The sequence below is a fragment of the Schistocerca serialis genome, chromosome 9 (assembly GCF_023864345.2).
Source record: "Schistocerca serialis cubense isolate TAMUIC-IGC-003099 chromosome 9, iqSchSeri2.2, whole genome shotgun sequence".
Lineage (NCBI taxonomy): Eukaryota > Metazoa > Arthropoda > Insecta > Orthoptera > Acrididae > Schistocerca > Schistocerca serialis.
The window spans coordinates 250,156,898-250,174,112 of NC_064646.1; the positions used below are offsets into that span (position 1 = coordinate 250,156,898).

The following is a 17,215-nucleotide window of genomic DNA, read 5'->3' on the forward strand; positions in this document are numbered from 1 at the left end:
TCACAATCTTTAATTGATGGTACATTCCTGTAATGAAAGGCTTAGGACAAGGCTGTAACGGTGACAGTTTAACACAGAAATGGAGAGCAAATACTACGTTGTTCATCTCATTTACACAAAACATCTAATTTGAATGTTATTTATATCCTTAAGGGCTATGTGCCATGAACATAACATACTAACAACCCTACACTTAATACAAATAAAACTGGACCAGTGGTTTTCAGACTTTTTCGGTCAACGCCGCTCTTGGTCCAAACGTCAATGTTCACTGCTCCTTTTGAATCAGAAGCCGACTCGAAATGTGGGATAAATAGACTTACGTTTACAAAGATTTAATAAGAATAGTAGCTTCTTCATTAACGCCAAACACTTTAATCAACTTTTAATGTTAATGTACCTCATTCATGTAGCGATCTGGAAAGGATGAATCGCTTCTTCATCGCCCGTTCTTCAAATCTAGGCACGAGACTGGAAACAGTGACTCTTATCTCTTTCTCCACACTCATTCCTGAACTATACTTCGCGTTATTGGCTGGAAATTCAGAAAAATCCGCCTTAGATAACGAGGTTATTACAAAAAGTGTCAAAACTCCTTGCAGTTTGTTTTTAAAAGGTGCGATTTAAAACTTCCGCTCGGATGCCGCCGATCCAGAATTTTTTTGCCTGCAAAATTGACGTAGACACTGAGGCCATCTCCTCGTCCGATAAGAATGCTCGACTCTTCAAGGCTATTTTTCAGGCACTGAAGACCTGATAATGGCAAGCGGAGAGGACTGTAGGGCGAGTGCTCTCACTTGAGTTGGCTTAACTTACGCGTTACCACTGTTTTCGAAAGATATGTTTCCCCATACACATACTTCATTCACTGATAAATGTCTGCGGTATCTGTCCTTCCACAGCCAAGGAACGAAGAACAACACGGTGCTCCTGATTGGATGCATCTGGTAATAACGTAGTCACAGCACACGTTAGCGAATTTACCGTCGCAGATCGGAAAGACAAGAACACCACACTTATCCCTCCCCTTTTTTTTTATCTTAGGTGGAGCCCCTTCACGACCACATCAGTATGATGGCCAACTCCTAAGTTCTACTGCCATCTCTGCATAAGGGTTAGTTTTCACTAAAGTTAGGTGGCGCTGGATGGGGCTACTGCGATGTTTTCGTACGTCTGGTTAAGATTAACCATTTATACGCGCTCATCTGGAGACAGCTTGGGTCGAAAATCGAGCGAAGGGTAGCGGTTTGAAGGGTAGAAGGAAAAAAGTGCCAAGGCAAGCACCAAGGGAAGAAAAAACTCTGCGATAGTTAGATCAGGTACTAAGAGCAGTAGCGGATGTCTTGCTGACTGCGACAGTTCATGCAAGGGTAGGTTATGTTAATAGCGGGTATCGTGCAAGAAGAAACCGTGTCAGTGCCATGTTCGTTATAATAAAACGAGTCCGGTGGGGCAACGCAGTGCGTTGACTTACGCCCTCTGCTGCGCTGTGTCTACAGTAACTTGGCACAGCTTCATCAGGATGGTGCTGAGTGGCGGCAGCTCGCTGTTGGTCGGCGTCTCCTGCTACTGCGTGGCGCAGTTCTGCCACAGCTGCTGCTCAAGCAGCTCTGCTTGCTCAGTGTGCTGCGTCGCAGTGTCATCGGAGACCTGCAGGTCGTTCTCTCGCGCTTGTTCGATGTAGACTGCCCTTCTGACTTCTCGGTCCCTTGCGGGGGCTGCCACCGATACCGTTGGAGCGGTGGTTGTCTTCTTTGCACCCTTCCCCTGCGGCGCTGCTGGGGCGGCTGGCGGGGCATGCGACTTTGCAGGAGCGTTCGTAGAGTTTCAAACCACTTCTGCTGCACTATTGGGCAACGGAAAATCCACGATGGCTGCGACAAGTGATCATCAGCGACGTTCGCGGGTTAATGTATGATGCGGCATTATGGGAGGAAGGATAATTGGCCACCATTTTATCGATGGCAATCTAAATGGTGCAATGTATGCTGACTTACTACGTAATGTTCTATCGATGTTACTACAAGATGTTTCACTGCATGACAGAACGGCGATGTACTTGCAACATGATGGATGTCCGGCACATAGCTCGCGTGCGGTTGAAACGGTACTGAACAGCATATTTCATCAGAAAGTGGATTGGTCGTCGAAGCACCATACCATGGCCCGCAGGTTCACCGGATCTGACGTCCCCGGATTTCTTTCTGTGGGGAAAGTTGAAGGATATTTGCCATCGTGATCCACCGACAACGCCTGCCAACATGCGTCAGAGCATTGTCAATGCACGTGCGAACATTACGGAAGGCGAACTACTCGCTGTTGAGAGGAATGTCGTTGCACGTATTGCCAAATGCATTGAAGTTGACGGACATTTTGAGCATTCATTGCATTAATGTGGTATTTACAGGTAATCACGCTTTAACAGCATGCGTACGCAGAAATGATAAGTTCACAAAGGTACATGAATCACATTGGAACAACCAGAATAAACTGTTCAATCGTACCTAAGTTCTGTATTTTAATTTAATAACTTACCTGTTACCAACTGTTCGTCTAAAATTGTGAACCATGTGTTTTTGACTATTACAGCGCCATCTATCACAAAGCGAAAAAAGTGGTCCAACTAAAACATTCATATTTCTTTACATACTACAGGAATATGTAATAAAAAATGGGGATTCCTACTTAAAAAATACGCAGTTGATATCCGTTTGACCTATGGAAGCGCCATCTAGCGGTCCAGCCATAGCGCCATCTGGTTTCCCCCTTCAAGCTAGACGACTTTCGTTCTTTGTAGTATTTCCGTTTGATGCTTATTTCGTGAGATATTAGGCCCGGCCACTATCAATGGCCCACCATGTACACACGCTTCGGAGTCGCGCTATCTTACAGAATCATGACACTATTTTTCAAAAGGATAATGGTCCTCTATAAATGGCATGCGTCTCCATGAACTTCGGCAATGTGATGAGCTACTCCCATGGCCTGTAGTGTTTCAGGATTTGTCTCCATTGGAGCGTGTGTGGACCCCACCTAGGCGCCTACGGCGTCGCAGTGCCAGCATTGAGTATCAAGGACCTGTTAGAACAGTTGTGGGCCAGCTTCCCTCTATAGAGGATAGAAAGGCATGACACCATTTCCAACCGAACCAGTGCTCGCATCCAGTTGACAGGGGGTGCAGCGTACTACTGATAAGTGGTCCCAGACTGCCAAGTCCTCTGTAAATTTGAGTCGATTGTGTGATCACAGAAGTAAGATCATACACCCTCTCAACCCGTGAAATTTAATCTCGTTTCTTCCTCCACTTGCGAGTGCTACACCTTTTTTCAGGAAATGTAGTTTTCCATTACAATCTGACATGTTCGATGTCCTTATCTCAGTGGTTGGAGGAAACTACTCTATATGTCTTTGAGTTGAAGATGAGTGGTGATGACCAAACTCGGTGATATCTCATTGAAAGGGTGTTTGATCGTGTCGGAAAACGAACGAGTTTCAAAATAAGCATTTGAACAGTCATTCACGTCCGCAATATGACTCGAAAGTCGTTGTAGCCGAAAGCAAATAACCATATTCCTCCATTGATTACTAATGTCAGATTACTCACTTAAAGATTCTCAAACATTTGCACAATTTTGACTCAAAAGACTTCAGATTTTAAGAAAAGTCTGAATCGCAGTCTTAAATCAGCCAGTTGTAATGGACAGTTCTCATTACTCACTGTCCACTAACATTAATACGAGGAAGGATCGGAGAGGAACGCACAATAATTTTTTTCTCCTGGTATTCCAGCTAGAGTGTTCAAATTTCACGACGATATTGTCTTAAGCTGGCACTGCGGAGAGTATTTTGTTTTCATGTACAATTCTACTCAGAGAAGCCTGAACTACAAAACAAACATGGTGCGCATGTTACTATCGTCCAATTGTAAAGAGCAGGGAAGTGTAGTTCGATATCTGTGAGCCAAAGCGCATAAACCGAGTGAAATTCATAGGAACATGCGTGGTGTATATGGGGACGACTGTATAGATCGGAGCCATCTCTCCAGGTGGCTTGCATTCTTCAAAGGCCGTCTGAACCTTAGTGATCCGTCATGCTCCGGACGGTCGGTTGCAGCCGCAACCCCGCAGGTTGGCGTATCCATTGAGCCAGAAGTTTTTAACGACTGTGGTGAGCAATTGCGAACAGCATTCAACATTTCCTATAGTGCGGCGTACGATTTTGTTCATCATACGTCGAGATTTCATAAAGTTAATCTTCGCTGTGTGCCTAAGACCTGACAGAGAACCGCAAGGGTCAGCGAATGAGGACAAGCTTGAATCATTTAACGCACTACGCAGCAGAAAAAGGCATGACTCTCTGAACAGAATTGTCATTGGTGATGAGTCGTGGGCGTACCACTACACGCCTGACATCAAGCAAGCCTCTATGGAACGGCAACATGCTGATTCCCCATTATGAAAAAAATTCTAAGTTAGTCAGTCTGCTAGCAATTTGCTTGTGAATGTGTTCCCGGATTTGAGTGGTGTGCTATTGGTGGACTTAACTCAAAACGAGACCACTGTAAACGCTGCAGCCTACATTAAAACTGCGGTTCAGTTCCGTCGTGTTCTTCGTGACAAAAGCCACAACATTAATTCCGACGGTGTCAAAGTTTTTCATGACAATGCTGGCACCCATGTGACTGCTCCTGTTCTTGAGAAAATTTGGATAGGAGGTGCTTCAGCATCCACCATGCTGTCCGCACCACGGACTTTCATCTGTTTGGTCCCATGAAGAAATTCCTGTCCCGCCAGCGCTTTGTGACAGGTGTGGAAGTGAAACTAACATTCTGCTGGTGGCTATACTCCAACCAAACGGACTTCTACGATCAGGGCGTATTGAAACCGGTATCACTATGGTAGAAATGTGATGAGAACGTTGGCAACTACGTAGAAAGGTAGATAAAAGATGTAAGTTCGTTTGTGATTTTTTATGTTTTGATGCCCGTAAAAGTTTTTGGTAACAAAATTATTGTGCGTCACTTTCCGATCTTCCCTTGTATTAGTGTGATCATCTGTAGATAGCCTGAATAACCCACTGTTACAATTAATGGATATTGCGTTCCTATGTGGCCAGCCACAGCAGCTCTCAGCAGACCCATCGGATCAGCGACACATAGCAGTAAGCGGCAATGTAAGAGGGTCATTCAATAATTAAAGATACAAACTCGTCTGGAGAGAAAAAAAACGTTTATTTTTAAAAAACAATACTTTTTCTCCTCTTTAGTATAATTCCCTAGAACATTTATGCACTTGTTCCAACGGGCTACAAGCTTTTTTTTTATTTTGGCTGCAAAGAACTGTTTATCTTCATGTCTGAACCAATTTCCCACAAACTTTTTCATGTACCCGTTGTCCTGGAACCTTTTCCCACGTAATTCGTCCTTCAGTGTACGAAACAAATCATTGAATGCTAAATCACGAATGTAAGGGGGATGAGGCAGTATTTCCCAGCCCATTTTGTCGATGGTTTCACGAGTTTCTTCAGCAATGTGAGGACGTGCGTTGTCTTGCTGGAGAATCACATCTCTCGTCTGTGATCCACGACGTCCCTCTCTCATGGCTGGTTTCACCATGTTTAAAAGCAAAGCCGAGTAGTATTGGCAGTTCATTGTACGCTGTTCTTCGAGGTAATCACAAGAAAACTGGACCTTCAGCATCCCAACACACCGTGAACATGACTTTTCCCGCTGATGCTTGCGTTTTGAAATTTTTCTTGTCGGGTGAGTTGGTGTGCTTCCATTCCATGCTTTGTCTTTTTGATTGTGGCTCACAATAGTGAACCCAAGTTTTATGACATGTTAAAATTTTGTTGAGGAAGTGCCCACCTTCCCTTTCATAACGTTCCTTTAGCTCTGTGCACACTCTCAACGTTGTTTCCTTGTGTAGCCGCGTCAACTCCTTTCGGACCTATCTTGCACATGTTTTGGGGTACTTCAGCTTGTTACAGATAATGTAATGAACTGTACCAGTACTAAATTGAACCTTATAAACTATCATTTCCTCAGTCACGCGGCGGTCCGCACGAATAATGTCATCAGTCCGACTTTCAAGTGAGGGAGTTGATACCGCAACTGGTCGGCCAGAACGGTGTTCGTTAGTCACTGAGAAGCGACCATTTTTGAACAGCTCTACGCACTTGTAAAAATTTGCACGATTCATACAACCTTCACCATAAATTTAGACATTCTACAGTATAAATTCACTTGTTCCTCGCCTTCAGCAAGTAAAAAGCGAATAACAGAACTTTGTTGAACTAATGTGGACGTTTCAAGCGGGCTCGCCATCTTGAAATGTATTTTTGAGGTTATAAACAAAAAAATGTTGATACATCAGCGGATGAGGGCTCATCCCAGCTATGTCAGCTTAAAGCCATGAAAGTACGAAACTGGCCCTACTAACAGTTTTTCCCCAGATCAATTTGTCTCTTTGATCATTGAATGACCCTCATAGAAAGATGTAATGTTGACAATGAAATTGATAACGAGACTCTAAAATGTAGTAATCTGGAGAACAATTAGAAATATTTCACTTAAAAAAAGCGCGAAAGAGGCACAAGTCAGGTGGTCAAATTTATGGTAACACCAAAAGCACTTCACATTATTGTGCATAAAACGCTGTTGGCACTCTCAAAACAACCTCCAGTCCTCTCGGAATGGATAAATATAGGTCTTTTATGGTTTTCAAGACGCTCTTATACCGTTCTTCCTGCAAAACAGTAGCAAATTCATGTAACGATTTTGGGGTTGGGTAGCGATCACGCACCCTTGTCTCCAAACTAGACCACAAAGTCTCAACTATACTGAGATCTGATTAACTTCACACGGTCGAGGTTCACAGTCACAAAGAATTTTTTTTAATGAATAGCGAATATGTTCATTAAAAAATATTCAGATATGAGGACCGTTATGGCCAGGGAGATGTGACAATTAATCCCCGTGCTCTTAAAACCAGTCCTGGATGTTGCGAGCTTTGTGAACAGTGTCTCAGTCATCTAATAACAGCATTCCTATCGTATCATGGAGTGGATCGTATCATCAAACATAGTCACATCTTTCTTTGTCAGTAACGCGACCTTGCAGAGTAACGACAGGGCCCACGATAAGGTTGTCCAAAGCCTCACTGAACCCCCGCCGTCTTTCACTCGTGGGACGTAAATTCGGCCAGAAGTTGGAAAAAATCTGGAGTAACACTCATCTGACCATATGAATTTCTTACGTTGCTACATTGCCGAAATGTTGTAATGGCTTTACCACTGCAGTTTCGTTTAACTGGGATTTATATAACTAAAGAATGATATTGTATTTACGGAACCCCCCTTTGCGTTCTTTTGGCGCTGATAGGGTTCGCGAGCGTGACCTATGTTACGATAACTCATCGCACACTTCCCAGCGCATTGTGACTTAGCGGAAATGTTTTTTTGCGTTTTCCCTGTATGAGGTACGAACGTTCAGCTCGTTGCCTTTTACAACACCCAACACTTCAGCTACCTTGTTTACGGAAGATCCCACCTTTTGAACACCAACAATTTTCACACGTTCCAGTTCACTTAGCTTCGATAATGCACTTAGAACTGCACTGTTCAGGTCACGGCTATCATTTGCCTGAGGACAATGCGCAGGTGCCGTTTATTGTCACATACACAGAGCAACCTGCAGGTTTCTCTAGCTTATATGTTCATGCATGAATTTCTCGCGGTGTTTCCAAACTTTTATCCAACCGATGGATATTACTGATGAAAAGCTTGCAGGTTTCCAGCGGCATTGCCCTGCCAAGACACCGCGACATCTCGACGAGTATCATACTCATAATTTTCTGCCGAAGTTAATGAGGAATGTGACACTGGTCGAAACTTCGCGGTATCTTAACGCCGTCACCCTGCAGGAAACTCGAGAGCTACTCATCAAGGAACACACTACTCAGAACACTTTACAAATAACATGTTAGTCTAAGTTCATAAGAACGATAATCGGGAAAGCTGACGAAAAATTTCTACGAAAGTTAAAACTGCGTATATGTTACAATATGGAAAAAATGCTTTACTAATGTTGCTGTCAAAACGAAGAAGACGATAACAGTTTTGAAAATAACTCTTTTTCTCTTGGGTCATCAGTCCTCTGACTGTTTGATGCGGCGCGCCATGAACTGCTTCCCTGTGCCAACCTCTTCACTTCAGAGAAGCACTTGCAATCTATGTCTTCAATTAATTCCTGGACATATTCCAAATGTTCAAATGTGTGTGACTTCCTAAGGGACCAAACTGCTGAGATAATCGGTCCCTAGAATTACACACTACTTAAAGTGACTTATGCTAAGAACAACAGACACACCCTTGCCCGAGGGAGGACTCGAAACTCCGGCGGGAGGGGCCACGCAATCCGTGACATGGCGCCTCAAACAATGTGGCTATTCAGTGCGGAGGATGTATTCAAATCTCTGTCTTCCTCCATACTTTTTGACGGCTACAGCTCCCTCTAGTACGATGGAAGTTATTCCCTGATGTCTTAACAGATGTCCTATTATCCTGTCCCTTCACCATTCAGTGTTTTCCACATATTCCTTTCCTTTTCTATTCTGGGCAGAACCTCTTCATTCCTTACACCAGTCCATCTAATTTTCAACCTCCTTTTCTGTTCCGGTATCCCCACAGTCCATGTTTCACTACCATACAGTACTGTGCTCAAAATGTACATTCTCAGAAATTTCTTCCTCAGTTCAACATGTCCTCCTTGCTCCGTCCGTCATAGGTTATTTTCCTGCGTAGGTAGCAGAACGTTTTAACTTAATCTACTTGGTGACCACCAATTAAGTTTCTCGTTGTTCTCATACATGCTGCTGCTCATTACTATCGTCTTTTTTCGATTTACTCTCAATTCATATTCTTTACACGTTAGATTGTTCATATCATTCTGTGTATCATGTAATTCTTCTTCACTTTCACTCAGGGTAGCAATGCCTTCATTGCTTCTTCGATGTACAGATTGAACAGTAGGGAGGAAAGACTACATTCCAGTCTTACACCCTTTATGATCCGAACTCTTCGTTCTTGTTTGATCACTCTATTATTCCCTCTTGGCTCTTGCACATATTGTATATTACCCGTCTCTCCCTATAGCTTACCCTTATTATTCTCAGAATTTCTAATATGTTGCACCATTTTACATTGTCTAACGCTTTTTCCAAGTCCACAAACCCTAAGAACTTGTATTTATTTTTCTTTATTCTTGCTTCCATTATCAACTGCAACGTCAGAACTGCTTCTCTGGTGCCTTTACCTTTCCTAAAGCCAAACTGGTCGCCATCTAACACATCCTCAATTTTCTTTTCATTTCTTCTGTATACTATTCTTTTCAGCAATTTGGATGCATGAGCTATTAAGCTGATTGTACGGCTCTTGCAGTCTTCGGAATTGTGTAGAAGACATTTTTCCGAAAGTCAGATGGTATGTCGCTCGACTCATACATCCTACACACCAATGTGGATGGTCGTTTTCATCCCACTTCCCCCACTGATTTTAGAAATTCTGATGAAACATTGTCTATCCCTTGTCCCTTATTTGATGTTAAATCCTCCAAAGCTTTATTAAACTCTGATTCTAATACTGTATCCCCTAGCTCTTGTAAATCGACTCCTGTTTCTTCTTCTATCACATCAGAGAAATCTTCCCCCTCATAGAGGCTTTCAATGTATTCTTTCCCCCTATCCACTCCCACCTCTGTGTTTAATAGTGGAATTTCCGTTGCATTCTTAATGTTACCACCCTTGCTCTTAATATCGCTGAAACCTGACTCTCCTGTATGCTCAGACAGTCCTTCTGACTATCATCTCTATTTGGATTCCTTCAGATTCTTTATGCAGCCATTTCGTCCAAGCTTCCCTGCACATCCCATTTATTTCATCCCTCAGTGACTTGTATTTCTGTATTTCTGAATTTCCCTGAACGTTTTTGTACTTTCTACTTTCATTGATCTATTGAAGTATTTCTTCTGTTACCCATAGTTCTGTTACCCACAGTTACATTCTTTTTAACTATGCATTTGTTTCCAACTTCTGTGATTGCCGTTTTTGGAGATGTCCAGTCCCCTTCAACTGTGCTGCCTATTAAGCTATCCCTTATTGCAGTATCTATACCCCTAGAACTTGAAGCGTATTTCGTCATCTCTTAGTACTTTTGTGTCCCACTCCTTTGCTTATTAACTCGTCCTGATTAATTTCTTGCACTTCAGCGTGCGGTTGATAAATACCACATTATGATCTGAGTGTATATGTGCTTCTGGGTACGCCTTACATTTCAAACATGATTTTGAAATCTCTTTTGCAAATATATCTCCTCCTATTGTGATTCTTGAACAGAGTATTCGCTATTACTCGCTGAAATTTATTACAGAACTCTTTCCTCTCTCATTCCTTGTCCCAAGTCTATACACTACTGTAACCATTTCTTCTACTTCTTCCCCTATAACTGCATTCCAGCCCCCATGACTATTAGATTTCCATCTGTCTTTATGTACGGTATTACCCTTTCAATATCCTCATATACTTTTTCTATATCTTCATTTTCAGCTTACTATGCCGGCATGTACACCTAAATCACCTTTGTTGGTGTTGGTCCACTGTCGATTCTAACAAGAACAACCCTATTACTGAATTTTTCTCTGTAACCAACTCTTTACCCTAGCTTTCTATTCATAACGAATCCAACTGCCATTATACCATTTTCTACCGCTATTGATATTACCCTATACTCATCCAAAGAGAAATCATCGTCTTCCCCTGCCATTTCCATTGAAATTTTGCCTTCAAAATGGCAGGGGGACTTCGTGTCGAAATATCGGCTGTTTTCGACGACGTCATCGAGCTGCATTCCTGTGTGTTATCTGAACAAGGCTACACCCTGATTATAGGTCAATGTTTCCTACATAGCTCATGCTTTCCACAGAGGGCGTCAAATATATTAAAAAATGTTAACACATCGGTGTTAGAAGCTACGGAATTATTGGTCTAAGGTATTCAAAGTGGATATCCAATGATTATGACACGCGTCTACTGATACGTTACTGAATAACTGTGTTTTATCAAGCATTCAGGAATGAAAGGAAATATTGGAGTGTAATTTTTGATTAATGTCCCCTACGCTTCGCTTATAACCAATAGTTATGAGGATGGGTGCATACAATAGGACCTAGGTCACCCAGTCGATTAGTTCTTAAGTTGCAACAGGATATCTCTAAAGAAAATCAGAATTTTTTTTTAATCTCTGTTGGAACTGCGATGATATTGTTGACAATGACGAAGTGTTTTGACGAGAAAAGTCCTTTCACATTCCCGCTTAAACCACAGCGTATGATCACCGTCTGTGTGTGTGTGTGTGTGTGTGTGTGTGTGTGTGTATGTGTGTGTGTGTGTGTGTGTGTGTTTAGGGGGGGTGGGTGGGGGGGCGGTTCTCAATACTCTCTGGTTTCCTCACGCCACCGCCTTGGTCGGCTGTTTCGTGAACATTAGTAGATTAATGTTTGCCGTAAGGCTAATGAAAGAAAAAAATACTTTTGTTAACGATCTACAAAAACTAATTACGTTGATAATTTAATCTAAGCTTAACCCTTGGAACCAAGGTAGTTTATTAGCAAGAAGGACAGAGAAACAAAACGTTTGTTTTTTAATTTCATGCTGTCGATATTGACAATATTTTGGGAAAAAATTTTGCACAAATGTTAATTTTACATTTCGCAAGTGCAAGAAAATGTGGTTTTCCATACTTAAGGATGATTTTAGCCAAAACCGCGAGTGACGCACATGGGCAGTGGCTTAGGTGAATTTTGCAGGACAATTTTTAGATTGTTTCCCGGCTTGATACATCAGAAGTGTCCTACATTATTCTGATACTCTTCACCTCACCTACATCACTACGATATGCTGTAAACAGTTATCGTATACACACTGTATACCACACTATAAAAACTGCAGTTATTTATCTCTTGTACTGAAACAGAATACACGACGGTGCTTTTGCTTTTTGAATTCACAGGTATGAGAAAATCAAATAGTCCACAGAAGAAGCACAACGTTGACGTAATTGTGTAATTGATGTCCGTGCAACATTGGTACTAACTCAATAACGAACCAGTGTATGTAAATTGAAGGGGGTCCCTGCTATCAGCTGCAGCGGGGCATTAAGCGCAACCAGCGGCGACGAGTGAAAATGTGTACGAGACCGGGATTCGAAACCGGGATCTACCGCCTACTATACAGTTGCGGTAACCACATCACCATTCGGGACACAGCATATTCGCAATTGCACGTATTATCTCATTAGGCCTCATTGCCGATCCACACTCCCATCGAACGGCACCTATATGCAGTCGCTGTCTCTTACCATCAAGTGTTGAAAAATATTTGGAGATCTCGTTGCCCTTATAAAAATATACAGGGTCATTCAAATGCTCCTACTCGTGGGCTTTATGCTACCCACAACACCTTCGCCTTTATATCTCGCTTGCTACATCAGTAGTGCAGGAAAAATGAACCTTTTTGTAGGAAATTTAATGTAGCTAAATTTTGAACTGGGATACATTTTCGCTAGAGGCCATAGTTTTCAAATTAATCAATAAGAAAATGCGACAGTGACCTTCTGGCTCATTTTTATTGAATAACTCGAAAACCACAGCCTCCAGAGAAAACACATTCCGGTACCAAATTTTACATTAAATATGCTGCAACAAGGATCTGCTCATTTTTCTGAAGCACTAATAGTTTGCATGTAGTGAGGAAAAGAATACGGAAATCTCCAACACGATTTTTGAAGGTGTTGCAGGTTGCATAAAACCTATAGTAGAGGCAACTTAATCACCATGCAAATACAGGGTGTCCCAAAAATATTGTGATAAGCTTTGAGGGTTTGTAGAGTGTGTCCTAAGGAACAAATCGTGGATAGGAACCCATGACCGAACACGTTACCAAATGGCGCTGCAGAGCTTTATAGATGCCAGCGCCTGCCAACAGGCCATGCCTTCGGCATTAAACGTGACTTTTTACACGGATGGATCGTAGGAGGAACATCCAGCAACGTTGTTTTTTATTCAGTGATCGTGACTGTTACGATCGCAAGTGGAGAAGATGGAGCTAGCAGACACATCTGGTCTCATGTGAACGTGGCGCTCTATTGCATTGGTGGATGATGGTTTCGGGTTTCCATCTGCAGGTCACTTCTCCCCTGTATACTTAAAAACAATGGAGATTTTATTCCTAGAAAAACACAAGCAGTCGATGGAACTGCGTACAAAACTGTTATCGACCAAGGCATCAGAACACACATTCACAGGAGACCATGTCTTTTTGTGCAGCAGCTAGCTTCATCTTCACCAATAGCGATAGAGGCAATCAGTCTCGATCACTGAATAACAAACAAGTGTGACACTCCGCCTACAGGCAGTCAGCATAAAAAGTCACGTATGCTGCCGAAGCATTGGCATAGTGACAGCCGCGCGTAACTACGATACTCTGTAGCATCGTTGGGTGATGTTATCCGACACGCATTTCTGTCCACTGTTTGTTCGTCAAAAGATCTTCTACAACGCCTCTAATTTGTTTCGAAAACATTTTGGGACATCTTGTATATTACTCTCCGTGCTGATCTGAATATTAGGCTGATGCAAGTGTCGCACTATCAACTCTGATGAAATGTCCGCTCGTATTTACCAGGACCTGGTATGAATTCGTAAAACTGAGATCACTCTTTATAATTTGATGCGGCACTTTTATTTATTTAACATCTGAAAACATGAGCTTTACAATAACCGTACGAGGCTGAAATTGAATTTACCATCGTCCAATACACCCAGAACGCCAGGCTATTCTAATTTTAGCAAATATACTTATCATTGCACTCTATAACTCATCATAAATTGCGGAATTGATATAACAGATTCTTGTGTCATAGACCACTGCTAACCAGACACTGGATCAGACTTCGTTCAAATGACTTGGTGGTACATCCCTGTTCGGGAGACAAATTGTTATGACCACATTTTTTTTCTTTACGTTCTTTGACAAATCTACAGCGAAGGTTATCAAACAGAAAAATAGTGTTTTGTGTTTTGTAGTCCAAAATTTCTCTTTTGTAGTGGGATTTATGACTCATGAACATAACATGAAGAACAAATACCAACCAACGGAACACTAGAGTGTAAGTTCTCTCATTTTGGATTTGACGAAAAGTCCTTTCTTTCACGTACAGTATTAGTACACGGAGCAGAAAACATTGAGAAAATGAGACACTGTATTTCTCTTCGAAAAGATCAAAGTCTATGGTTATTCTTCTGTAATTACATGATAATGAGCAGAAGCGCTCTAAACGTCTTTAGAAAGGTTGTTTCCACTGAATCCTCATAACTGGAGCTGAGTCCTTCCCAGAGTTTTTATGATATTCAGTAAAGTTACTTATATTTTAAATGTGACTCTATACCTCCAGCGCCAGTTGTCGACGCCATTGAAGTCGTTCTCCTGCTCCAGAATAGTAGCGTCTTTCGGATTGTCACGTTGGGGTGCCGCCAACACAACAGTCACCAACATCGCTAGGAGGAACAGCTGAAAGCAAAAAGCAGAAAATAAGTAGAAGTGCTGCCCGACGTCAAATGAGGCTCCGTTTCAATCAGAAAGCACGATTTTGTAGCCCTGATTTATACAAGGACTAACGACCGGCTGGCTATTCATTACTTTGGGTGTACGACGTTAGTCGGAATGTAATCACTTCAAGTTCATTGTGAAAGGAATACTAGTCAAAAATGATTAGGAATGTCGTATTCACAGCACACACAAAAGTTGTAACTGGGGATGGTAATTAAAGATGTCGAAGAAAGAAATGGCGTACATATGTATACAGGTTTTATAGTGTGAGCTCAAAAATGTCAATGATATAAACGTGTTATAGAAAAACGAATAGACACCAAACATAAAGGCTTATTCAACGTGCAATAGAACAATATCAATGGCAAGGGATTTATAGGCCCACCCTGATATGCGGTGGTCAGACAGGTCCCATATAGTCTTTTATAAACACGGACTGACAGGGAGGAGAGCATTATTAAGCGCTCAACTGAGAATGCTTCTGGGACATCTAAAACCGATACAAGTATTTTCCCCAGTGGTAATATGGAAGGACGATGTACTTGCATTGTAAACGAATAATGGTGATCGATTCTATGATAAGGCAGTGAAGTTGGCCATATTACAGTTGCCACAGAAGGCTATTTTAAATAACATTCCGTTTATCAAAGTAGAATTTGGCTACCCACACAGATTGACGTAAGCAAATACTGATGTAATGTATTGGGTAAATCCCATTGCCGTGGAGAGGGAGAGCAGCTAAAACCATAAAATGAAACTAATACAAAAATAGTTTGCTACGTACATCGAATGATATGTTAATTAGTAGATTACGGCTATGGAATCGAGTTCCATTTACCTAAAGTACCTTGAATGTATCTAGAAATTTTTCAATATTTTAATTAATTATCATCGTATAAAATATAATAGTCAGCTATCCGTTTGGCTGACTATTACATTTTATATAATTGCATACACGGTTGCTGAGCTCATAGTGACAAAATGTTTAAATTATCATAATTAACATTGTCTTTTTTACCTAACAAGTTACTTATATAGAGGTATCAAGGTATTTGGCTGTTGTACTTCTAGTGAGGTAACTCAACTGTTTCAGTATGAAGAGTAAAAAAATTGGTTGAGCTATGCACTCTATCAGACTTGGTGGGATTACTTAACATATGTACTGTGTACTATGTTACTTGGAGTCTAGATCTCAAGGAGGAGACACTTCCTGCAAAATAAAGACTTATGTCCAGCACAGGCAGACTCGTTTCCCCACCATATTCCCCCACCCTAGACCGCCATCTTGGGTTATGTCACTGAAGGGGTGAGAGTACCCTCTGGAGGCAGTACTGTATACTAGGTTAGTTGATTTCTGGACCCCATGGTAAACACACTGTACTGCCATTTCCTGTACTGCCATTTCCCCCCACCATCTTGGATTACATCATGGAAAGAACGACAGCACACTCCAGTGGCAGTAGCATGTCCTAGGTCCTGACTTCATGGTGTACATACTGTTTGCCGCCATCTTAGATAATGATACTTGCGTCATCAGCTGACTTCATGGCTGTCATCTTGTATTACGTCACAGAATTGACGACAGTGCCCTCTGGTATTGGTACTGTGTACTAGGTCATTTGGGCTCTGGACCTTGTGGCGAACGCACTGGATGGCAGTAGTGGCTCAAATTGTTTGAGTGAGGACTGGTACATGATTTCCACAGTTGACGATTAGCAAGCATGTTTGCAGAGTCTTCTAGTGGTTTGCGTGCCTGTAGGCTGTGTGGTGTGACCCAAAGCATGTCAGAGCATGTGTTTTCTATCAGTGTAATAAGGATACTATCTCTAAAAATCCGTCCCTAAGTAAATTGTTCAAAAATAAATAAAGTACACTCCCTCCTCTCTCCAACAGGGTAGCACTGGTCCTTTTCCCGTAAATCCCTAGGAGGAGGTGGCAGACAGGTGACTGAGGTTAGTCCAAATGCCCTTCCTTTCCCGCCATTTTCTTACATTAATAGATATAGCCCAAGTGACCTTTCTTTACCGCCAAAATTCAAACTTGGCGCCAGTTCCTAGGAGGAGGCGTGGTCAGGTGACTTAGGTTAGTGTAGGTAGTCCATGTGACTTCCCGCCATTTTCTTAGGTTAGTAGAAATAACCGTGGTGTGATGCATTATCCTGTTGGTATTTGAACTTCCTGCCATTTTTCTAGGGGAGGGGAGGGGGATTAGGTTAGTGGAGGTAGCCCAGCTGATCTATCTTCTCACCAAAATTCAAACTTCCCACTAAAATCCGCCAGCTTGAATGACGCCACAGCCGCCATTTTGGATGACGTCATGCGGTGTTGCTACATCTACAAGCCGCCATCTTGTATGACGTCATGGCCGCCATCTTGGATACATCTGGCAACAATACGGAGTGGGGCCGCACCCCTATAGCCCTACTGCTGCCTTGCAGTGAGTGTGACCCAGCAAATGCAATGGACTGTGCAATGCCACCTCGCCATCTTTCCTGCGTCTTTATTTCTCCGCAGTTCACTATGAAGTACCTGGCTGAGGGTTCATTGACCACATCT

General features: G+C 42.2%; 1 protein-coding gene across 1 annotated transcript in view; it reads right to left on the minus strand.

The window, feature by feature from the left end:
* LOC126418555 (endocuticle structural glycoprotein ABD-5-like) overlaps positions 1-17,215 on the minus strand; it is a 36,627-nt gene that overhangs the window by 1,580 nt on the left and 17,832 nt on the right. The window contains exon 2 of the mRNA XM_050085370.1: positions 14,500-14,621. Coding sequence (XP_049941327.1) covers positions 14,500-14,621 — 122 coding nt within the window. The remainder of the gene's footprint in view (positions 1-14,499; positions 14,622-17,215) is intronic.